General features: G+C 32.6%; 2 protein-coding genes across 3 annotated transcripts; both read right to left on the bottom strand.

The window, feature by feature from the left end:
• Nucleotides 1–512: 512 nt before the first annotated feature.
• On the bottom strand, nt 513–6,410 carry LOC134719680 (perlucin-like protein). Its single transcript, XM_063582655.1, has 4 exons — nt 6,316–6,410; nt 2,613–2,707; nt 2,044–2,128; nt 513–1,142 (listed from the first exon to the last, which is right to left on the bottom strand). The coding sequence occupies exons 1-4, from the start codon at nt 6,407–6,409 to the stop codon at nt 913–915; spliced, it is 504 nt and encodes a 167-aa protein (XP_063438725.1). The 5' UTR covers nt 6,410; the 3' UTR covers nt 513–912.
• Nucleotides 6,411–8,022: 1,612 nt separating this feature from the next.
• On the bottom strand, nt 8,023–23,612 carry LOC134718879 (zinc finger protein 728-like). 2 transcript variants are annotated; one of them, XM_063581711.1, is made up of 7 exons: nt 23,509–23,612; nt 22,327–22,430; nt 20,917–21,064; nt 19,813–20,132; nt 18,533–18,623; nt 13,641–15,724; nt 8,023–11,742 (listed from the first exon to the last, which is right to left on the bottom strand). In XM_063581711.1, the coding sequence occupies exons 2-7, from the start codon at nt 22,393–22,395 to the stop codon at nt 10,876–10,878; spliced, it is 3,579 nt and encodes a 1,192-aa protein (XP_063437781.1). In that variant the 5' UTR covers nt 22,396–22,430; nt 23,509–23,612; the 3' UTR covers nt 8,023–10,875. The 2 variants fall into 2 exon arrangements, with proteins under 2 accessions (XP_063437781.1, XP_063437782.1); XM_063581712.1 differs by having other exon boundaries at nt 23,522–23,601.
• Between the last annotated feature and the right edge of the window lie 2,216 nt (nt 23,613–25,828).

The raw sequence follows: 25,828 nt of genomic DNA, 5'->3' as shown, positions 1-25,828 counted from the left end.
CAAATCTGACGGGGTAAAATTGTTTATCTGGTGTAGATCTATCTGCCCTGAAATTTTGAGATGAATCGGACAACTCGTTGTTAGGTTGCTGCCCCTAAATTGGTAATTTTGAGGAAATTTTGCTGTTTTGGGTTATTATCTTGAATATTATTATAGATAGAGATAAATTGTAAACAGCAATAATGTACAGCAATTTAAGAATCAAAAATAGTCAAAATGACCAAAATGGTCAATTGACCCCCTAAGAAGTTTTTGTCCTTTATAATCAATTTTTAACAATTTTCATAAAATTTGTAAATTTGTACAAGATGTACAAACACATCACAATCACCTAAACACAATTTTGTCATGAACTGTCTGCTTCCTTTGTTTAATTCACATATTCCAAGGTGAGCGACACAGGCTCTTTAGAGCCTCTAGTTTTCAAATTACTATCAAATCTCTGTATTCCCTAGCGTTGCATAAATACTCATTTCAAATTAAGAGGATAGAGTAATATAAACAAAAACACAAACTGTTAAATATTTATGATATTGAAGATGTGATATAAATATAATGAACGTGTAGTTGCAAACCGGAATATGAAATTGGGAGTTCGCTACTTCTATTATTCGTTGGATGCCAATTTTCGTGGATTTCGTTGGTACTAGTTGGTACTTTAAAATTAAATGTTAATAATGTGAATAACAAATTATCCTTAGTCTTGTATGCAGACTTCGGTATAACCACAAATTAAAATATCCATGAACATATGTTAGTTTTCCTACATCCACAGAAACTGGTATCCCCCAAAAATAAATGAATCCACAGTAACCGATGCTCATGATCGGCAATCCTCGTGTGTATCCGCCACTCTCCGTCTATCCGTAACATGAAGGCACGGAATCAGCCGAGTTGTGAGGAATGTGATGATCACTGTTGTCTCTCACAAATGTAGGGAAATAACATTGAACATTCCCAATCATTCCATTTGTAGTCCCAAAAAAAATGCATGGATGCACAATCCTCGCCTGGATCATCATTGTTAGGTGCACCAGTATACCAGTCAGTAAACGTAAGAGATGTATTGTCGGATTCCCAGACAAAATTAGATTCCTGTGCATTATCATTTGCTCCAATCCAAACGCTTTCTTTTTTGTTATCTATTAAAAGGAACAGAAACCTTTCTTTAATATTTTCTTATTAAAATTGTTGATAAACCACATTGTTTAATATATGAGATGATATGTTACTAATTGGTTTAAGACTTTCAATAATCGTTTTGTTCGCACAATGTAATGAAAACTCATTTTCTTTCAAAAGAAAACGTATATAACCATCAAAAATATTCAAATATTTAAATTTTGAAAACAATAAAAAAAAATCACTAAAAAAATCATTAAAAAACTAAAGGAGTCCGACACGTGTTGGTTGACAAATATGGAATATGTTTCACAGTTGACGAAAATTATGCTAAAATTTTCTTAAGAAAACCACCTTCCGTCCTCTTCCTCCCTAATTTTACAACATTTGGAGCAGAATCTGCCTTCTCTTTCGGAGAACTTGAACTATCTCCCCCTTATAAGCTTTTACACCAGCGTTTGCGCTTTAACATACCTATAGAGCACTCCGGTGTAATGACTCCCAACACGCATGTGTAAGTGGCAAAGTCTCTTTCGGCGAAAAGTGTTCGCCAAAACAGATTCAAAAGGGGAGACGCGTGAGAGCCAATAACGTTAGTATTATATTCTGTGGTGGGGTTTGTATTGCTCATACTTTAGTTTTCTATGTTGTATTTTGTATACTGTTGTTTGTTATAGCGCTTTCGATTAATGAGTTAGAATATCCCTTTTGTATCCATGGTGTAATTTTTTTTTATTTAGTATAGTTTCCACATAAAAGCAAACAAAAGCAAGATAATGGTACTAGTAACAGGATATATGTCAGGCGCCATGTGTTGACAAAAGCTCACATTGTCATTTTAGGAAGATAAGCGAATGACATCTACGTGTAATTTCTGTCTTCATATAAATAACCACTTCTAGCTTCCTAAACATAACTCACCAGTTTGCAAGTAAGATTTTAAAAACCAATTCTCCACGGCGTTGTCAATTTTTACAAGGTATCCTCCTTTGCTATGACAGTCATTCTATGAAACATGCAAAGATAAAAACATTACTAACACGCAAGCCTACGAATAAACTCATCATAGATGATAGTTAATTTATAGTTAATTTATAGTTAATTTATAATTATGAACATATCAATGATAACTCAAGTCAACACAGAAGTGCTGACTACTGGGCTGGTGATACCCTCGGGGAAATAAATCTCCACCAGCAGTGGCATCGACCCAGTGGGATAATCAGTATGTACAATAAACTCATCAAAGATACCAGGATCAAAATTTCATGTTTACGCCAGACGCGCGTTTCGTCTATAAAAGACTCGTCCTGAGCGACGCTCGATTCAAAAAATGTTTAAAAGGCCAAACAAAGTTGAAGAGCATCGAGGACCAAAAATTCCTAATTTTTTTGCCAAATACAGCTAAGGTAATCTATTCCAAAATTGTTCAAAACAACCACCCCCACCCCCAATACACACATATATAAATCAAATTGTAGCTCCCTTACCTTCGCATCATTCCAAGTCTTCACTGATTCTAATTCAAAATAATAACAACTTATCATGAACATTTTCCATCCAGCATCGCAGCCGAGAGTCTTAACTGTTTAAAAGATATTTTAGAATAATCATTAATTCAGTCAGTTATTTGTTGATAGATATAAGGAGATGTGGTAGGAGTACCATGGATACTACTCTTGATCCAAGCTACAATTTATAAAAGGAAATCATTAAAGTGCAAAGTGCGGTCTTCAACACGGAACCTTGGCTTACACCGAACAGAAGGATATAAAGGGTCCCTTTATATAAGAATATAAATGTCAGTTGATGCGATACGTCATAGGTTGTTCATCTTTTTTATTGTGTTGTTCAAGGGTTGCTACTTACAACGAAGCTACTGTTTTGTTACAGGTAAATTGGAAATCCTTTCTCATTAAGTTTTATAATCAAAGTGCTGGAAAGTTTGCAACTATAGCTGTGTATTTTTTACAAAAAAGGTTGTAGACGTGTATTATTTCAAATATGTATTTCATCACAACTTTGATGTTCTAAACTAAACCAATGTCTCGTCAGAAATTATCAAAAATCTTTTTTTTTTTTACATGTTTGTCATAAAATGTTTTGATATTTTCTGTTGCAACCTAAAACTGTAGATCTAAAATAATGAAATATACAGAAAGCTCTGTTAATTTCTTTATGTTCCCATGCCATATCAACTTCAAGGGCCTGTATATTTAGTATTTTTCTATTGGATTAGGTCCTTCATATTTGTTTTTAGTAAAATGTTTTGTTACTGATTAACACGTAAGTTTTCTTGTTTGAATTATTCAACATGTTTCATATCGGGGCCTTTTATAGCTTACTACACGTATATGGTCCAAATTTTTCTTCTTATTGACGACCGTATGGTGGCCTATAGTTATTAATACATCTTCCTCCTTTGAACTCTTTTAGATAGCATTGGTTCTTTGCAAAAAATACCGCATCCTTTTATATAAATAAGACAGTTACAGTAACAGTAACCCGGTACAACTGTAATGAAAGTGGATTTATATTAAAGGCTTTGATCAAAAATAGGGAACGTGTCCATGGGACACAAATGATGCCCCAGCTAGCATTAACGTTATAAAGGGTCACACCTCAAGAACTGCAAATGCACCGCTACCAAAATTTGTACTTGGTATGAGTTATGGGGTACTAAGCATTGTGTATACATTGATGGGAATAATATTTAACAACAAAGTGTATTGCTCAAAAGCAAAAAATATCAAGTTCATTAGACCAAATTCATTCTGTGCCAGAAACCTATGCTGTGTCAACTATTTAATCACAATCCAAATTCAGAGCTGTATCAAGATTGAAAGTTTGACCATTCTTGCCCCAACTGTTAAGGGTTAAGACCTCTTCGGACGTATAAAGCTGTGCCCTGCAAAGCATCTGGTTCCATTTGTGATGAGGCACAATCTTAGAGCAGTAAAAATTCAAACTTGATCTTGGTTTTATGGTAACGTATTGTGTATAAGTTTCATAACATTTGGTTGTGCGAACTAGATAGATAACTGAAACGAAAATATTCAGCATTTTTTACATAAATATGTAAAAGGGCATAACTCTAGAACGGTTTAACTATCACCACCAAAATTCAAACTTGATCGGTGTTTGTGATAATGAACATTGTGTATAATTTTCATGACATATGGTTAAGACAAACTAATGTTTTCAGCAACTTTTCTATTTGTAAAGTAGCATAAAACGCTAAAATGGTAAGTGACGCAACCAAAATTCAAACTTGACTTGTGTATTGTGGTTATAAGCATTGCGTATAACTTTCATACAATTTGATTCAGGCAAACTAAAGAAAGAGAACAGAAACGAATTTTGGGGTGTACAGAGGTAAGAGAAGGACATACATACTTACAGAAGAACAAGTATAAAACTCAATACGATGGGAGGATAGCAAGAGCAATAGCAGTATGACCACAGGAATAAAAAGTTTATATACACTAGATTCATAGTGGTGCTTATAACTTCAGTCATGGAACACATTTTAGTTGTTGCTGTGAAATTAAGCATTGTCTTATGAGTCAATAACACTATTTGAGAATTTTTGATTTAAGCCATTCATTTGATATAAAAGTAACCATTGCCTCTGTGTTTGGATGACAAAGCAATTGCATTCTATTTATATATGGCATGTTATGCCTTAATTTTTTTCGAGATGCACAGATTTGTCTGTACTCTATCTAAATGTTGAGGTGAAAATGCAACCATTTTAGCCATAGGGTACACATCATGAACCTTGAAATATATAATTTCTACAGCACTTGATATACTGAGCTATAATATTCTAAGAAGTAGATGCTGACTCGGTTGTTTTAATACGGATGCTATATGATACGAATTTACGATAATACACCAGAGGTGGTTTGATGTAAATTATTGGAAGAAAAAGAAGATTTGTCGTTGGGTCCATGTTTTTCTGCTGTCAGTTTGATCCACTTGAACATGCTGAACGAGTGAAGGTCCTTATATCCACATTGGAATGTGAAACAATTAGTATTTAAATAACGGAATTAAAAGTTTTCAAATGATTTTTGGCATCAAAATCTTCCGATCGATGTTTAGACAAAAACAATGTTGTTCTCTCTTTTTTTTCTATGAAAGCCGGTATATACCTTTACTCATCCTTGTCGTGATATTAGACATATAATTATCGAGTATTTTATATTCTATCACCTGTGGATCGTTTAAAGAACGGAGTGGCTATTTGTCCGGCTAGCCGAACGAATAGTGTCAGGGCTATTTGTCCGGCCATTGTAATGCACATGTCATAAAATGTGCGTTCGGAAGTGGGTGTAATATTATCTTCAGTAGCACCAAGGGGGCGCGTGTAATCTGATTACTGATTTGCAATTTTAAGATCATGGCTGAAAACGGTGATATCAATATTTGTGATAAATTTTGCAGTTTTCGGAGTTTGATAATGGAACACGATATTATGAACTTCCAAGAATGATATAATATTATAAAAGATACTTTAAAAAATTGAAATCACAAGGAAAATGGGATATGAAAGATAATTGATCGGAGAACTATAGTTTTACAAAATTATTCGACTCGCTACAGCTGTGTAAATGGTGGAAAAGATGTTCAAAGTAAGAGTAGTTGAGAAAGGCCTTTACAATTGCATGTCTAACTGAATGAAATTTAGCTTAGTTATATTCCAAAAATGAATCTTGCAAGTAGCCCTCGAAGTGGTATATTAGGGGGAGGGCGATTGAGGTTACAAACTTGAAGTTGGGATGTTGGAAATAGGATTATAAAAAGTAGGGTAATGATATACACAGAAAAAACAAAGATGGGATTAGGAGAAAAAAGAGAAATTTGAGAAAACGAGCACACCGTGTCACCCCGACCCCCTCACGTAAATAAAAAAAAAAGTGATTTTTACTTTTTGGGGTGGTGGGGGGCATTATTGAAAGATCTCTTACCTTTCGCTCAAATTATGAATAAATTTATGTCAAGGGGTCTAAACCCCGGTCCCATAACTCTGACCTAACATTAACCCTTACACAATCCAAAACCTTTTAGTGTAACATGTAGGTTTGCCCTACTTTCTTAACCTAAACTTAAACATAGGCTTATTATAATCCCAACTTTTTAACAAGCAATGCTAGCTTTAATATCGATCCAGACTGCTTGGGTACTTACCTAATAAATCAAATTGTCTGTCAGCGCTGATAAGGACCGAAATGTTTTTTGTCAGTTGTTGTATCTGACCTTCTTGTCTTGCACTTTTTTGCATAATAGCTGAAATATTTTTTCTGATATTAATAAATTTCTGATGTTGAATTTGAATTAATTGAAAAGTCAGTCATAATCAAATGTTATATACATATTCGAATTGAAAACTCTCAATCTACTGCAAGATTGCTCTCAAACATTTTAGAAACATTATTTCTCCTTTTCTTCTTAACATACAGAATGTAAATTAGCAGCAGAGATTTATCTTTTCCTCGTTTATGGCATGTTCCTCAGCTAATTAAATTGTGTAGTGGAAGATTAATACACCCAACTTTTCGTTCCAGTCTTAACCACATTTACATGGTCATAACTTAATAAACATGTCCATAACTACAGTATTATGTCCATAGCCACGTTAAGGTAATTCAGGGGTATACCGCCATCTTGAATTGTACAATCACAATAAATAATCGGTTATTTTGCCCAAATCTGCAAATTCGGAGACAGATTTGCAATTTATTGGTCACACTGTTTATTTATATAAAGAAAACTTAGTTATTCATTGCATTATCGAAAATGTTTTAACAAATACCGCATAGTTGTGCATTTAGAATGATTTTTTTTCAAATAAGCCATTTAAAGGGAGATAACTCTTTTAAGTACAAAATTTATACTGGACATGTAGGGAATTTTTCATTTTTAACTTATAGATATGTAGATAGTAGATATGAAGACCAAAACTCAAAAACTTTGACCACTGAACCATGAAAACGAGGTCAAGGTCACATGACATCTGCCCGCTAGACATGTACCCCTTACAATCATTCTATACAACAAATATAGTAGACCTATTGCATTTAGTATGAGAAAAACACACCAAAACACAAAAACTTAACTATAACCACTGAACCATGAAAATGAGGTCAAGGTCAGATGACAACTGCCAGTTGGACATGTACACCTTACAGTCCTTCCATACACCGAATATACAAGCCCTATTGCTTATGGTATCTGAGATATGGACTTGACCACCAAAACTTAACCTTGTTCACTGATCCATGAAATGAGGTCACGTTTAAGTGAAAACTGTCTGACAGACATGAGGACCTTGCAAGATATGCACATATCAAATATAGTTATCCTTTTACTTATAATAAGAGAGAATTCAACATTACAAAAAATCTGAACTTTTTTTTCAAGTGGTCACTGAACCATGAAAATGAGGTCAAGGACATTGGACATGTGACTGACGGAAAGTTCGTAACATGAGGCATCTATATACAAAGTACGAAGCATCCAGGTCTTCCACCTTCTAAGATATAAAGCTTTTAAGAAGTGAGCTAACACCGCCGCCGCCGCCAGATCACTATCCTTGTCGAGCTTTCTGCAACAAAAGTTGCAGGCTCGACAAAAACTAAGGACTAAATCTACACCAAAACAATTTACCAAAAAACAAAAAGGACATAAACTAATAACAAGTACAAGGCTCCGCTATTGGGTAGAATGTAGCGGAGTTAAACATGTGAGCTAAAAACATTTTACTCATCATGCTCATGGCAATAAGTGTAAGTTTAGACATAGTTCCAAGTTAATAATTTTTTGATTATTTCAATAAATACTAAGATTTGTTGCCCCTAGAAAAAATTCACCCCTTGATAGAAAAAAATAGCAATGTGTAATTCAAAAGTTTATTATGATAAGTCAAAAGCAATGTCAACAATCACAACATATCCTAAATAAACAATACATTGTATAATCAAAAATATCCAGTAAAAAAATCAGGAAACAAAAATACATTCATATTCACTTTAAAATACGTCAGAATTTCAACCTTTTTATCACTGATTACTGTATAATCAGAAATTATTGCTTGCAATTATTATTGCGATTTTGTCATTTGAGACTAAAATGCTTTTTTTTTTTTATCTTTGCAATATTGAGAATAAAATGTGTAAGGAGTTGTTGTTAATCGCAGGCTCAACAAAAATAAAGAAAATTCTTTAAAAATATTTCTCTTGATTATTATCATTTAATTGTAAGTGTTTCTGTCTAAGTTTGGCAAAAATCCATTATAATTTATGAATCTAATAAATGTCTTATTTAAAAACTTTTAACTGCAGATTGTATGAGATGTTAACTGGAACAAAAACAAAGTCCATTTATAATTAAAACACTGATAAACAGGTACAAAATTTTAACAAAACTTCCTTCTATATATTAGCTTTTGATCATAAACAAGCTTCTATCCAAGTTAAGTACAAATCTAGGATAGTTTAGGACAGTTATCAAAAAAATTTAACCACACATTGAATGTAATGCATCCACGCAGAAAAACTAAGTCCATTTACAAGTAAAATACAGAAAATTACAAAATTTACTTCTGGATACTATTTTATGATCATAAACAAGCTTCAGTCCAAGTTTTGTAGAAATCCAGGATAGTTTAAGAAAGTTATTAAAATTTCAAGAAAACTTAACCAGAGAGTGAATATTTGTGGCCGCCAACAACGACAAAGACGGAATGTAGGATCTCTATGTCTTTTTTGACAAAAGTCAAAGGCTCGACAAAAATCATATCTAATTCATAATCTTTTTTTTCAAAACAGGAGTTTAAATTATTGCGATTATAACCCTGTCTCATTTTTTAGCAATAATAAAAACATTGCATAATTTCTGAATTTACAGTAGCAACAATAATCACGATAATGAAAGATTAATTCAAGTGATCATAATACTAGGCATACATTATGTGATACAAAATAAAATTCTAATTATATGCAATAAACAACAGTCTGATTTCCTATTCCTGTAATTGCTATAATCTCCAATAGGAGCAAGGTTGGGCGGTAAATACCACCCCCGTTATTTACCAGTGGTATTTACCGGTATTTACTGCCCGGGACAATACTCCCAAAGTGGTCAATACTGGCAAATACTGGTCAATTGAAATTTTCATGATTGTTTCTACTATTAATTGAAGTAAAATCTTGATAAAAAGTCAAATATAATTTGTCAGCTTATAAAATTAATGAATTTGATATGTTTTATACATTTATAACACTTATTCTTACTGTCACTGATTTAAAATTTAGTTTTTATGAATTATGATATTACATACTTAAGATATATAAATATATACAAATTTATATATTATTTCAACATGTTTAAATTAATGAATTTTTATTCAAAATGTATGATTTTACAGGTAATTAAAATTAAAGGTAAATAAAACTACAGGCAAATGAAGTTACATGGGTCTTTTTACCTATCACCTGGCATTGCTAGGTGTGAAAATTTAATTACTAAAACAATAGCCTCCAATAAAAGTTGACAGTACATGGGTTGAAAGTAATAAAATTGATATTTGAAGACTCCCCTAAACAATAAATTATTTCCTGTCTATAGCTATTTAACTGTGAGATAAAAACCTTCTTCTTGCTGGAAATGAAAATTTGAAGTAGGGACAAAAAATGTTTATCCTTTAACTATAATATTATGTTCACATTAATCAATATAGATTCCTGTTTGAATTTACAATAGAATTAAAAATGAAAGCATTAAAAATGATTTGAACACTCTCTATATAAATTAATTATTAATTGTAATTATAATTGACCAAATAGATAGTGGTTTTTATAGTAATGACCACTCAAAATTTCAATCGACCAGTATTTGCCGGTATTTCCCAGTATTTCCCAGTATTTCCCGGTAAATACCGGTATTTACCACTGGCATGGTCAATACTAGTATTGACCACTTTTTTGCCAACCTTGAATAGGAGGGACATCATTTTTTTAAGTCCAATGAAAGTCTTTAGAGCAAATTTATCTGTGTGTACTGTATGTAACCTTTTAAGATTTTCATATATTTTGATCTTTAATATTTCATTTGATGTTATTTAAAGCTACATTCTTTTGATACTAGAAGTTATTTTCCACTAAAAGTTAATAAAAGTTTTGATTAATACAAATATATATATATATACAGAACTTTTATGGTTTCTCAGTATATAGTATATAATACATGTATCTTTATCTGTAAAATTTATGTTATCAACTATACCTATCTACATAATATAAATTAAAAAAATATTACATGTATTTCAATTTAAGTGTAAATAACAAAATTTAAATATACACAAAATTGTGTTTGCAAATGAGTAAACAAATGGTATAATACTGTACATTCGTCATTCTTCATTAGATACCAATTTTCATGGGTTTCATGGTACAGTTGAACCACAAATTCAAATGTTTATAGTAATACATATGTTTTATAGGAATGTATGCGGAGATAAGCAAAACCATGAAATCAAACATCTACAAAAATGCAAGTTTTCCTCAATCAACAAAAATTGATACACATAAAATATGAATAAATGCACAGTTAGTTAATAGTTATCAAGGGTACCAGAATTATAATCAAGTCAGCCAGACGCAGGTTTCTTCTGCATAAGACTCATCAGACCAGACAGTGACATATCAGCGTTTCATATTATATATATAAATCAGTTGTATTGGCCTTACATCAGTTGTACATCAGTCTAATTTTATCTCTCCAACCACTATCATTACTCTGAATGGCCTCGACAGGTATGTCTACTTGCTGAGCTTGCTGAATGAACATTTTATCTTCAGACTGAACTGATGCATGAGTTTTCTGTTCCAGGTTTTTGTTTATCTCTAAATTATAACTTCTAGTTTCGGTCACTGTTTGTTGTCCTGCTAATGAAATAGATGGATTATTTTGCAAAACATAATTATTTGAATCTGCAACAATTGATATAGCTAGTAGCTCATCAGGGGTGTATCCACTACGGTTAACAAGGGTGTTCTCAGGTATAGGCTTTTCATGGATCAAAAGATGTTTTTTTAATGTACGATTATGTATAAACCTTTTGGAACAATATATACACTCAAACTGTTTATCATCATTGTGTATTTTCATATGAGAATTTAAGTTCCCTTTTTCCGCAAACCGCTTGCCGCAAATTTCACATCCAAATGGACGTTCTCCAGTATGAGTTCTTACATGGCGACGGAAACGTTCTTTTGTGGCTATAAGTCTGTTGCAGTCTTTGCATTCATGCATTTTCCATCCCCGACTTTTGGCATATTCTACATGCATAGAAATACAATGTTGTTGGAGGTTGTATGGATTTTTAAATACTTTTACACAGAGAGTACACTTATGTTTTTTCTCGTCCGTGTGTCGTTTTCTGTGTGCGGCCAATCTTATGCGGTGGGAGAAAGTTTTCCCACATACATCACAGATAACGTCAGGGTCTGATTTGTGGGTGATCTTATGCATGGCCAGTAAGTCCCAGCTTCTGAACTTTTTGTCACAAACAGCACAATGATAAGGATATTCTCCAGTGTGTTTTCTTCTGTGTATCTGAAAAAAAAAAAAAAAAAGCCTGTAGTTCAGTGGTTGTCGTTTGTTAATGAGTTACATATTTGTTTTTCGTTCATTTAGTTTTCTCATTTGAATTGTATTACATTGTCTTATCGGGCCTTTTATAGCTGACTATGCGGTATGGGCTTTGCTCATTGTTAAAAGCCGTACAGTGACCTATAGTTGTTAATGTTTGTGTCATTTTGGTATTTTGTGGATAGATGTCTCATTGGCAATCATACCACATCTTCTTTTTTATACATTGAGGCATTATCAAATTAAGGAAATGATGTTCATAAACTATCTGATATAATATTTGTTCAGCTATCAGATATTTTAGGAATTTTATTAATATTTGCTGTATATACAGCTAGATGTTTAAGAGGGAAGCACTAGGCATAATTAAATTAAGGAAATAGTTTTCAAAACTTTTAAATATTCAATATAATTTGTTAAGCTTTTTAAAATTTTAAGAATTTTATTTATATCTGTTTAGTTGTTTATGAGGATTTGCACTTACCATGCTTACTCAAGATTATACCAAGAAATTGGAATATTGCAGTAAGTTAATTCAATAAACTCTCTGGAGATATATATAAGTTAATATAAATTCCTTCAACGCCAATCCTGTTTAATATGAGTGTAAATTCACATTGCGATAAGACGTGTCACAGTACTTGTCTATCCCAAATTCATGTATTTGGTTTTGATGTTATATTTGTTATTTTCGTCGAATTTTGTCTGATGCTTGGTCCATTTCTGTGTGTGTTACATTTTAGTGTTGTGTAGTTGTTCTCCTCTTATATTTAAAGCGTTTCCCTCAGTTTTAGTTTGTTACCCCGATTTTGTTTTTTGTCCATGGATTTATGAGTTTTGAACAGCGGTATACTACTGTTGCCTTTATTTATAACTATAATGTTTCATCATAATCTACATTTATGAGAAACTGTACTTACATGAGATTGTATTATTACAAGACGTTTCAGGGATGATTCCACTATATAGTTCAGGGCTGCTTGACGGCCCTGAAATCGGCAAGCGGCCCCAAAAAATATTTGTGAAAATAAATTCCCAATTCATGAAAATAATATAAAAATCGGTATTTCCGAAAAAGTTTAGGACTTTATTCGTTATAGGTTGAAAAATATAGGCAAAGTATGGATGTTTATGAAGTATCCTATATTTTGACTTTAGTGGACAATTTGATTATGTCATAGATATCTATGATTATGTCAACATGTGGTAAACAATTTTAGCAGCTGGATTCGATTGATTAAAATGTTATGGGATTATTTCTTTGATCGCGTAAAAGTAGACCGCCCAGCAGGTTGATCAAAAACATGTTTGTCAAAATTGGTGTGAAAGCAAACCTCGGCTAAATAAACTCATCATAGATACCAGGACTACATTTAGTATATACGTCAGACGCGTGTTTCGTCTACAGAAGACTCACCAGTGATGCCCAAATCCCAAAAAGCTAAAAAGGCCTAGAGCAAATTCAAATTTTGATAAAATATTGATAAATCCATTTTAATCTAATTAGTATAAAAAAGAAGATGTGGTATGCTTGCCAATGAGACAACTATCCACAAAAGACCAAAATGACACAAACATTAACAACTATAGGTCACTGTACTGCCTTCAACAATAGGGCTATTCCAGAAAAAAATATATGGGGGGTTGGAAGGCACATTGTATTAATAATACATGGGTGATGGGTATCAGAGCAACTTTTCACACTATAATGCATTATATTTTCCAGTTTTCAGGCTACCCACCTAGTTTATGTAGTTATCTTTTTAAGACATCAACGCCCTCAACCCACATAGTTATCCACATATTTAACCTTAGTTCATTTTAATGTTATGCTTGATTGATCTCTTCACTTTAATACTTACTTTCAGCATTTTAGGATCCCTGTACCCTTTTCCACAAAACTCACACATGAAGTGATTTTTGTCAAAGTGAGTGTACGAGTGGATCTTCAGAGCTGAGTATGTTGCAAAACCTTTTCCACATTTCTCACAATGCTGCGGCTTCTCTGCGTTTGGCAGGTGCACCAGTAGATGGCGCTTGTATGTCTCATCAGTTTTACATACCTGTCCACAGTGGACACATGTGAATTTAGCTTTATTGTTATGAAGCTTTACATGTCTATCTAAGGCATTTTCATGCTTGAACCTCTTTCCGCAAAATTTACATTTTTTATCGAGATTTTCATTATATTTCTGTTTTATCTGGTCGATTCCATCTTTGGCTGTTTCAATTTCATCTACACTGATGTTCGGCATGTCTGACAACTCGGGAGTCAAATCAATTATCAAACTTTCTATTGCATCTGTAACTTCAGCCTCGGTGGACATTTTCTCCTTGTCAACAACAACTTCCTGTATGTTGCTATGGTTACTTGCATTTTCTACTGGTTCCATATCCGAAGAAACATTTTCTTTCTCTAATAGTGGCATACAGGAAGAACTCTCCTCAAAGGAAGTAGAATTTGTGGCAGGTTCATTATCATCATCTGATGAATTTGAATTAAAATGAGTTTGTTCATGCTCTTCTAATTCCAAACTATCAACAAAGTAGAGACTACAGGTCATACAGAAATGGAAAGAATGTGCTTCTAACATGTGCTGTTTCAGTTTCAATTTTGTTTCTATTTTCTCATGACAAATGAAGCAGGAATGGTCAAACGTGTGTATTTTCTCATGCCTTTTCAACATTGACGCATTCCCATATGAGGCTTTACAGATTTTACAATTGAATCGCACTGACTGATCAGCATGGTGAAGAATAAAGTGTGTTTTCAGACCAAGCTTACTTTTATACTTCTTGTCGCAATCTGGACATTTGAATAAGAAATCGTCTCCGTGAATTTCCTTTCTATGTTTTTCCATTTTTCCAGCACCACAAGGAATCATCGTGTCACAGACTTTACAGAGCTGATGATCTTTATGAGACCTTATATGATTGTAGTAACTAACGGAATTATTATACACATTGAAACAGAGACTACATGCATATTCAGTCCGATTTAAATATTTATTTATTTCTTGCAAATCTGGGTGCATCTTGGTAAAACGCTCCTGCTCTTTAGACATCACCTTTACTTTGCTGCTAGTAGTGTCAACCAAACGTTCCAGATATTTAACATCGGAATTGTGAGACGGGAAGTGAGTTTTCAATTGGAGTTTACTCTTAAAATTCTTGTTACATTTGGGACATTTGAAGAATAAATCATCTTTATGGAACTCCTTTCGGTGTTTTTCTATTGTTTCATTGTTAGATGGTACCATAACATCACAAACTTTGCAAAGCTGGTAGTTTCTGTGGTTTTTGACATGGTTGTAATAGCTGAATGCATTGCTAGACTCATTTGAGCATACTCCACAAATATATTCTTTACGATTTAAGTATTGGTTGAGATCCTTAATAACCTCATTGGGCATTGTTTTAATTGGTTCCTGCTTATCATCTGCTGTCTTTCTGGTCCTTGTAGAGACCATGTCTGCATTTCCATTCCTTTGTGTGCTGATCTGATCTTTCTTATTTACTGCTGTCTTCCTGGTACAACTATCAGTTGCCTGCAATTCATTCTCTGTGTCACTCAAACTCTTTTCAATTCCATCCTTACTTCTCCTTCTTTTCTTTGAAACTGATGAATTCTCACAAATTTTGTCAACTCCTTCCCCATTTTTCAAACTCCCTTCAGACAGATTTTCAAGTTTAACTACACAGGATGTCAAAGATTTGGGAAGTTTATCTTTAATTTGACCTCTTGACCTCTTGGAGGAATCTTTTATTTCGGACAAGTTAACCTTGATAGAACCCCTGGTTCTGATATTATGCAATATTGGATTATTTTCATAGCTTGAAGTCTTTTTAGGTCCTGTTTTCATTGATTGTCTTAGTCTTGGAGAATTTCTGATTTTCAGAGTATCTGCAGTCTTTTTTGTTTCTGTCACTTTCTTTGTGATTTTTCCTGAAATAAATAAGAAGAAAAACTAATCAATAGTTCTTTGCCATGTCATTTTCAATATAACTTAAAAATAGTTCTTCCTGACGGATGTTTGTAACTTTGGTTCAGGACAAAAAAATAATGTCCCCAGTTCACGGATGCCCCATCTGCACTATCATATTTTATGTTCAGTGAGCTGTGAAAATGAGGAAAAATCTCTAATTTGGTATTAAAATTAGAAAGCTCATATCAAACGGAACATGTGTACTAAGTTTTTAAGTTGATTGGACTTCAACTTCATCATAAACTTTACCCTGACACGCGACAGACAGACGAACGAACGAACAGATTGATGCACAGACCAGAAACATAATGCCCATAATGGGACATAAAAAGTTATGTATTTCTTGTTAATTAGCAAAATAAAACCAGATGCTCCGCAGGGCGTAGCTTTATACGACCGCAGAGGTTGAACCCTGAACGGGTGGGGCAAGTATGGACACAACATTCAAGCTGGATTCAGCTCTAAATTTGGATTGTGATTAAATAGTTGACACAGCATAGGTTTCTGACACAGAATGAATGTGTTCTAATGAACTTAAAATTTTGTTTTCTCTTAGAGCAATTCACTATGCTGTTGAATATTAATCCTCTCAAAAAAATGTTTGAAGAAATTTTCTTTTTATTTATGAAATTTCAAATGAGAAAATTGTACCCAATTTTTTTAATCACGTCCCCCTTTCCCTTATTCCAAAACTAATCTCAATTAAAATTTCTAATGGAGTTTGCAACAATAACTACTCATTTAAATACATCATAAAATATTAAGATGTAAAAAAACTGCTTGTTATCACTGAATGGTAAAGATTATTTTAATTTATCAGTTGGTAGTAAAAAGTGAATATACATTGTATATTGTATATATAACAAAGATTTAAGTTGATTCTGGACAAAGAAAGATAACTCCAAATAAAAAAAAATCTTACAATTAGATATTTCTTGATTACTATTCTTGACAAAGAAAGATAACTCTAATTAAAAACAAAATTGCTATTTCACAATATTTTGCAATAAGATATTTCTTGCCATTGCGCAATACTGTGCAGTTGAAAAGACTTGCTATTGCACAAAACTTAATATAACTATTTTAGATCCTGATTTGGACCAACTTGAAAACTGGGCCCATAATAAAAAATCTAAGTACATGTTTGGATTCAGCATATCAAAGAACCCAACAGATTTCAATTTTTGTTAAAATCAAACTAAGTTTAATTTTGGACCCTTTGGACTTTAATGTAGACCAATTTGAAAACAAGACCAAAAATGAGGAATCTACATACACATTTAGATTTGGCATATCAAAGAACCCCATTTATTCAATTTTTGATGAAATCAACAAAGTTTAATTTTGGACCCCGATTTGGACCAACTTGAAAACTGGGCCGATAATCAAGAATCTAAGTACATTTTTAGATTCAGCATATCAAAGAACCCAAACGATTAATTTTTTGTCAAAATCAAACGAAGTTTAATTTTGGACCCTTTGGACCTTAATGTAGACCAATTTTGAAAAAGGGACAAAAGTTAAAAATCTACATTCACAGTTAGATTCGGCATATCAAAGAACCCCAATTATTCAATTTTGATGAAATCAAACAAAGTTTAATTTTGGACCCTTTGGGCCCCTTATTCCTAAACTGTTGGGACCAAAACTCCCAAAATCATTACCAACCTTCCTTTTATGGTCATAAACCTTGTGTTTAAATTTCATTATTTTCTATATACTTATACTAAAGTTATTGTGCGAAAACCAAGAATAATGCTTATTTGGGCCCTTTTGTGGCCCCTTATTCCTACACTGTTGAAACCAAAACTCCCAAAATCAATCCCAACCTTTCTTTTGTGGTCATAAACCTTGTGTCAAAATTTCATAGATTTCTATTAACTTAAACTAAAGTTATAGTGCGAAAACCAAGAAAATGCTTATTTGGGCCCTTTTTGGCCCCTAATTCCTAAAATGTTGGGACCAAAACTCCCAAAATCAATACCAACCTTCCTTTTGTGGTCATAAACCTTGTGATAAAATTTTATAGATTTATATTCACTTTTACTAAAGTTAGAGTGCGAAAACTAAAAGTATTCGGACGACGACGACGACGACGCCAACGTGATAGCAATATACGACGAAATTTTTTTCAAAATTTGCGGTCGTATAAAAATGGAAATCATTTTTTGAAATTTACTGTTATTTAAGTTATTTTTTGTTATAGCTCTTCCACTGTTTTGGTTCTTATACATCGCTGTCTTTCAAATATTAGGCTTGAAGTGTCGTGATGAAGTAAAATCAAAGAAAGTCCTCCAGTTGCATGGAATTATTTCAATTGTTGTTCTCATTTTTCATTTCTTATTTTCTATCCAACTCTGATTCTGTCTACATTATACTAGATAAACATAAAATTGAGAATGGAAATGGGGAATGTGTCAAAGAGACAACAACTTGACCATAGAAAAAAAACACAACAGCAGAAGGTCACCAACAGGTCTTCAATGTATAAGCAAGAAATTCCCACACCCGGAGGCGTCCTTCAGCTGGCCCCTAAATGCATATAAATTCTATCAAGATCTTGTCATCTGGAAATTTTTCCTAAAAAAGTTTCTCTTAATCTATCATAATATTCACAAAAAGCAAAAATAAAAGTGGGGAGGAGGGGAAAGGGGGGAGGCAGTTACTCTGTAAAGATTGTTGAAAAAGATAGATTGGGTTGCACTTATCAAATGACATTTTTGTCTGTCAAAAGATCTTCTGTTACCCTGGACATTCTATATCATTACCTGTTGCAGAGCTATGACTTGGAGGCTCATCATTAACAGTATAATCATCTGTGTCATCATCTTCAACATCATTAACACACTCCATTTCATTCTGAAAATTTAAATCATTGAAATTAATGTAAAATCAATAAAAATATCATTTAAGGTGGTACCTAACACTACAGGGAGATAACTCTGTAAAATTAGCAGAACGTTTTAATGACATAGTTAAACTTTCAAGTAATTGAAAAGAAAACCCTGTGAAAAATATTACTGATCATTTCTAAATATATATATGTCAATTTTGTAATTGCCATATATATTGGACAGTTGAAAATGTATCGAAAGGGTTTTATATCAACTAAATATTGCAATTACGATAAATACATTCACTTTGGGTAAATTTGGTGTTTATGGAAGATAAAAACAAGACCTAAAACAATATAAACAAGACAACTAAAGCCCTACTTATTTTTATTAAAGTAGGGCTTTACTTGTCTTGTTTGTATTGTTTTACATTTGTGATTTCAGAGCTTTTACAGCAGACTGTGCGGTATGGGCTTTGTTCATTTTTGAAGGATGTATGGTAACCTACAGCAGTTTATTTCTGTTTTATTTGGTCTCTCGTGGATGGTTGTCTCATTGGGAATCATACCACATCTTCTTTTTTATATTTGCTCATTTTTGAAAGATGTATGGTGACCTATAGCTGTTAATTTCTGTACTATTTGGTCTCTTGTGAAGAGTTGTCTCATTGGCAATCATACCACATCTAATTATATATATATATGCAGTCTCTGATGCAACTGCCCTACCGTTGTCATATTTTAAATATCATACCAGTTTAGATCGGTCAGGACTGTTTATTGGGACTGTATTTCCACGCAGTTGTTTAACATCTCAACTGTCAACACCTTTGGGAATTTAGAGTTGTGCCAGTTCACATCGTAAATAACTTTTTTAATTTTTGGCATATTTTTGTAGTCTTTGCGGTGTGTTTGAAAATTTGAAAATTATTCCAGCGTTCGCTTAAATTGTATAAATCAAGATTTTGATAGAGTCTTAATTTGAATTGACATGATTCATTTTTCATCGTGCAATTACCGAAGAAGGATATCTGTTATCCGAAATATCTAACATATTGTTCGTTTTATTGTGTTTTTGGTGATGTTGTATTCTTTTAGACTTGTTATATATTATATTATGTAGTGTACTGCATCATGTTTATATGATCCATCGCCCCGTAAGATTTATCGTTGACTATTTATTCAGTCATTTTATATATATATATATATACATACTGTATCAGAAATCGAATCTGTCCTTTCTTGATGATTACCAGAAGTTACCAAGTTATCTGACTCTTGGCCAACAAAGACATCCATGGACCCATTTACATTTTCTTTATTTGTACTTTCTTGTTTGCTTTTGGACATCTCTAACTGGTCTTCATTTTGATCAAGGGAAGTAATCATAGAACTAACTGTATTATTTGTACTGGGCATTTTATCATTTTTGGTTCTTTCATTTCCACTATTGGATATCAACCCTAACTGGTCTGCAGACTGATCAAGTATTGTTTTATCTCCCTTTTTGTTACAGGCACTTGTCTGATAATAAGCTGAAAATTTACGAAAATCAATTTAAAGAATAACTGAAATGACAAAGTTCACAAGTTAAATAGTTCTAAAGCAACTGACACTTAATATCATTTATAAACTTTACCACTACTTTCACATATAACAAGAATCAAGCTTGCATACTGTAAATTCAGAAATTACAGTTTATTTCAAAATGCCAGTTAAAATAATTGCGTTTACAATTCGGTTGCATTTTTTGCAATAATAAAAACCTCGCAAAAGTTTCTGAATTTACAGTATAAACTAAAATATTGTACATTTCTCAGATTAGTAAATGTTTGATTTTGAAAAGTTTGTAAAGGTTCAGGGGAACCAAGTGTCCTGCCAACTTTAAATGTTGGTCACCATGGTCACAGGCTCAACAAAAATAGGGAAAATTAATTAAAAATTTACTTGAGATATGTACATGTATGCTATCTTTTGATTGTAATCAGTTTCTGTCTAAATTTGGTAAAAATCCACGATGGTTTATGAACTTAATAAATGATTTTTAAAACTTTAAATACAGACTGTATGAAATGTTAACTGACACAAAAAAACAAGTCCCTTTATAAGTATAATATAGAAAAACAGGAAATATTTTTTTACAAAATTTCCTCCTAAACAAGTTTCTTGGTAAGAATTTAAAAAAAATAAAATCCTGACCCACAGAGTGAACGTAATATTAATCAACAATCATTAAGAGAAAAAAACAGATACACAGGCTTCTGTTCAAGTAGGTATTGTCTCCTAATGAATGGCCTGAAAGTGTAATATATAGCTTACAGCAGAAATCTTGAAACATAGTTGTCCATTTAGGATATTGAGTTGTGAACTGATCACCAGCTTCAGTACACCAACTCTGGACATCATTACCATCTTCACCAACAGCTAGAAATATACATTGCTTTCCTTTGCTTTGAAATCTTTTCCCCTGAAAGACAAAATGACATTAATAACAGAACATGCTTTGACTATCAACGTAATGATAAGGATATAAAGCTTTAAATAAAAGGAGAATATTACCACAGGAGCAATGTGTACATAAGTTTCATAACCATGATAACAGTTGAATAAGGCCAACTAAGTAAGAGAGACTGAAAAAAAAAATCTACAATTTATCCACATAAATAAAGGTAAACAACTCCAGAATGGTAGAAGTAATGGCAACTGAAATTCAAACTTGGTGTGCGTTTTGTGGTGATTAGCATTAATGTGTATAAGTTTCATAACATTTGGTAGAAGCTAACTTAAGTAAAAGTGTGGAAACAAGAATGGGACTGACAGATAGCTATAGATGGAGGAAAGGTAAAGGGTAACAATTAATGCCCCCGCCGCCACAGCTGGGGCATAAAATTACTTACTAATTATATATTTTGCACTGTCAACATCATCATAATATGTGCTAATATTTTACCATAGCTTGTTTTTAACATTCCTGTTTTTTTGGTGATGTGAGGTACAAATTGTTTTTTTTGTTTGTAGATGTACATTGTATATAAAAAGATGTGGTATGAGTGCCAATGAGACATATCTTTATCCAAGTCCCAATTTGTAATATATGAACCATTGTTTGAGATCTCATAAACATGCAGTTTTGTGCCTGTCCCAAGTCAGGAGCCTTTTGCCTTTGTTATTCTTGTATGATTTGTAATTTTAGTTTCTTGTGTATAATTCGGAGTTTAGTATGACGTCCATTATCACTGTACTAGTATACCTATTTTTTAAGGGGCCAGCTGAAGGACGCCTACAAGTGCAGGAGTTTCTAGTTGCATTGAAGATCTGTTGGTTACCTTCTTCTGTTGGCTGCCCTATGGTTGGGTTGTTGTCGCTTTGAAACATTCCCCATTTCCTTTATCAATTTTATCATTATAATATAGGTCAAAGTATATGGTCTTCAACATAGAGCCTTGGCTCACACCAAACAGTAAAAAATAATTCGAATTTTTTGATGTTGCTTTTACTGTAGGAAGATCAGGCATAGCACGGGTTGACATTTTTACTGTTAAGTTCAGAGCACTGGACCCAGATTAAAAAGAATCAAGTCATGTATGATTTTTTTTTAAATCAACTGTAAAAATTACATATATATATATAAAACTTGTCAAATCATACTATATAATATTTGGTTTGAACAGATACATAAGTATTTTTCCTTATAATGACTATCTGAAACTCTCATGATATTGATCATACCAGTTTTTCCACATCTTTCCACATTTTATCATCATCAGCATGATCAGTCTTGGAACCATCCTGCTCCATGGTATCTTCTCAATGTTCAAAAAAATGACTGACTCCTATAAAATACAAATAAAAAAGTATAAAAATTATATGTCATGCTTCAGTGATTCCCTACATAGTCAACCAAATTTTTCATAAAAAAGGGGGGCCAGGGCCCCCTGGAAAACCCTCTAAATCTGCCCCTGCTCTAGACTTAAATACAATTGAAACAAAGCTACAAATTTAAATTATCAGGCCCATGCCTGGTGTATTGTTTATTTGAGACTTTTCATAATTTGGAAATGTTTTTATACATTGTTAATATGGGGACGAAGTCCCCAATAACAGTAAAAAATTCAATAAAATAAAAAATTCGGGAAAATTTCCTGAATTTTTCATTGTACTAATGAACTCAAAATCGTTCAATTTTTTTTATGTCATGTTTTGAAATCCCGGACCTGCGCAGAAATCTACAATGTACTTCCTTTTTCCGGTTTTGTTTGTATGAATCTTTAAGTAAAATATATTTACCAGTCAATTATAAATAGGAAGAAACGCAATATCAATTTCATTTCTATTAATTCCTTGATATGAAAAAACGTTACCTGATGAAAGAGTTTCTTTGTTTACATTGCATATGACGTCATAACTTAAATAACGTCACAACTAAACTCCCTAACAACAGAACCAAAATCGGAAACGTTACAGTATTTCCGATTCTTTTTTTAACAAATATTTAAGTTACAAAAAAAATAATTCATACAGATTTCGTCCCCATTTACAGGTAATGCCTGACTCATATTAATCAAATATGAGCATGATGAGAATTTGAGTCAAATCGGTGAACATGAATTTGACACCTATGTGACTCTTTCACAAAGTTATCAAACTTTCAAAAACTTAAAACACAGAGGGAATTAATTAATATTTGTGGCCTCTGCCGCAGTCAACACACACTCAATTTATGCTTTCTATGTTTTCCTTTTGCAACAAATGAATTTGTTGCAGGCTTGACAAAAATTATTATAATCATAATGAATTGTTATTTAGAGACTCCCTCAGAGTGGTTAGTCTAAGTTTTCAAAAAGTTGGGACGAGGTTTCAGGAAGTCATATGAGCGAAAGGCACAAAGGGATATACACAAATATTGTTTACTTTGAGAAAGAACCTCGTTAAGCAGCGGTGAATCCACTATTGAGTATATTCACAAAATTTGGGAAACACTCCAAACAAACGTAAGCGTCTGCATGACTCAGAATAATAATATTGTAATCTGATATCGGATCCGGATTAGGAACACTCGATCCGTATTATATCAAATTTATATTCCCCAGAATTTACTTTTCTAGTAAAAAAAACTTTTAACGGGACACAAGTTATGAGATATAGAAAAAAGATAATATCCGATTTGTTTTATTCAATCACTTATGAAAGTTTATAGATCGTGAAATAATCACTCTTAAATTTATCAGCCAGTTTGGTTCAATTTTGTCAAAATAAGTAATTAAAATTAGACTGAGTTAAAATATAAAAATCTAATTTTTAACTTAAATAAACATTGCTGATAAATTATTAATTTGCAAGGAAATACATATTTTAGCCTGGGGTCCTGGCTCCCTGATTACTAACGTTTACAGTATATTAGACATTCTTCGGAGGTCACCGCGATGCTTATAATTAGATGGCGTCTAGACTAGAATACACAAATCAAATCAAATCAAATCAAATAATTTCAAGTTATTGGTTTAAATTCCAATACCGTTGATGATACCAGCTTCCGAGGGATTACTGACTATTCCTTTGGGTATAACTATGTCGACAGCACTGGCCAAATCATACCTTGTTCTAACCAGAAAACATTGAAAACTGACATGCCCTGTTCTCAACAGAAATATTGAAACTGAACATACCTGTTCTAGACACAGTCAGAAAATGTATACCCTGTTCTAAACCGTATAAAATAGATGCTGTTCTTGACCCGGGTTCTAGACTTTATCTCAAACAGTTAAATAAGCGATCCTGTTCTAGACGGTCCTAGACAAATACAGTGCTTTGTTTGAAAAAAAACCTAGCTGTTCTCACCAGCAGGGTATGAAAAAGCGATCCTCAAGTTATAACCAGCAGGACATGGAAAAGGGACCATGTTCTAACCAACAGACGTGAAAAAGCGACCCTGTTTTGTGGCCCACTCAAACCACTAAAATTTAAAGGTATAGGAAGCCCCCCTCCCCCAGGTACCAGCTGACATTTACAAACTACAAATAACACACAAAATAACAGGGACATATTTACCTAATGATAAGAGACACATATATTATATCTAAATTGCGTGGAGGAGTTATTTCATACTGTACTAATTCAAGCCATTACAACTTGATAAGCTTCACTATGATACTATAACAGTTCTTAACAACATTATATTTGCTTTAAATTAATGTTCGAATCATACATATCGTTTATTCCAGCTTAACACATACATTACTATTAATATACGTATCATTACTTTTCAAAATAAAACTAAACTTCTTGTTCAGACATATTAACAAAAGATGGAACTATATCACTGAAATTACAAAAGAGTACATTTCTATTAAATTCTAACGCTTCACATTTTATGAGGAAATGGAATTCGTCTTCAATTCCATCCTTGTAAAGTGGACAAATTCTCTGTTCTAAACATGCTAAAGGTGTTCTATATAGTATATCTACCAATATTACGTTTGTTTATGTGTGACATATTAGCTTTTCGTTCATTTTTTACATGAATAAGGCCGTTAGTTTCATCGTTTCAATTGTTTTACATTGTCTTATCGGGGCCTTTTACAACTGACTATGCGGTATGTGCTTTGGTCATTGTTGAAGGCCGTACGGTGACCTATAGTTGTTAATGTTTGTGTCATTTTGGTCTTTTGTGGATAGTTGTCTCATTGACAATCATACCACATCTTCTTTTTTATATCTATTAGTAATTTGCTATTATAATAATTCTGAATTTTACCATTTTAGAAATAACAATTTTGTTAAGGTCCAGAGTACGAGATATTTTTCTAATTCAAAAGTATATTTAACTTTGCGATATGTACTTAGTTTTAATATCACCCTGGCTATCTTTATTAGAGTCACAAAAAAAGGCTTGTTTCCAGGATTTTATGAATTCCTCTTCTAATTTCTTTTGATATGAAAAAAAGTAATTTGGTCTTTCGCATGCTGAAAACACTGTCCATATTAATGATATATGAAGCCAGAAATTAATAATTATTGTATTTTTAAGTGCTGACAATGAAAGTGGAAATAAAACACACGAAATTCGGATACATGTTATTGAGCCCGGCATTGTATTTTTTTTTTATTTAAGACTCTTTTTTTTTTAATTTAGATCTACGTTTTAGTATAATATTATATAAATCAAATAAGAAAATTAGAGTCAAATCGTTGAAGATGAATTTGACAGCTATAGCTAGTGTCCCTTTAAAAT

This window comes from Mytilus trossulus, chromosome 5, assembly GCF_036588685.1.
Source record: "Mytilus trossulus isolate FHL-02 chromosome 5, PNRI_Mtr1.1.1.hap1, whole genome shotgun sequence".
Taxonomy (NCBI): domain Eukaryota; kingdom Metazoa; phylum Mollusca; class Bivalvia; order Mytilida; family Mytilidae; genus Mytilus; species Mytilus trossulus.
This window is presented reverse-complemented; position numbering and strand designations above follow the sequence as displayed.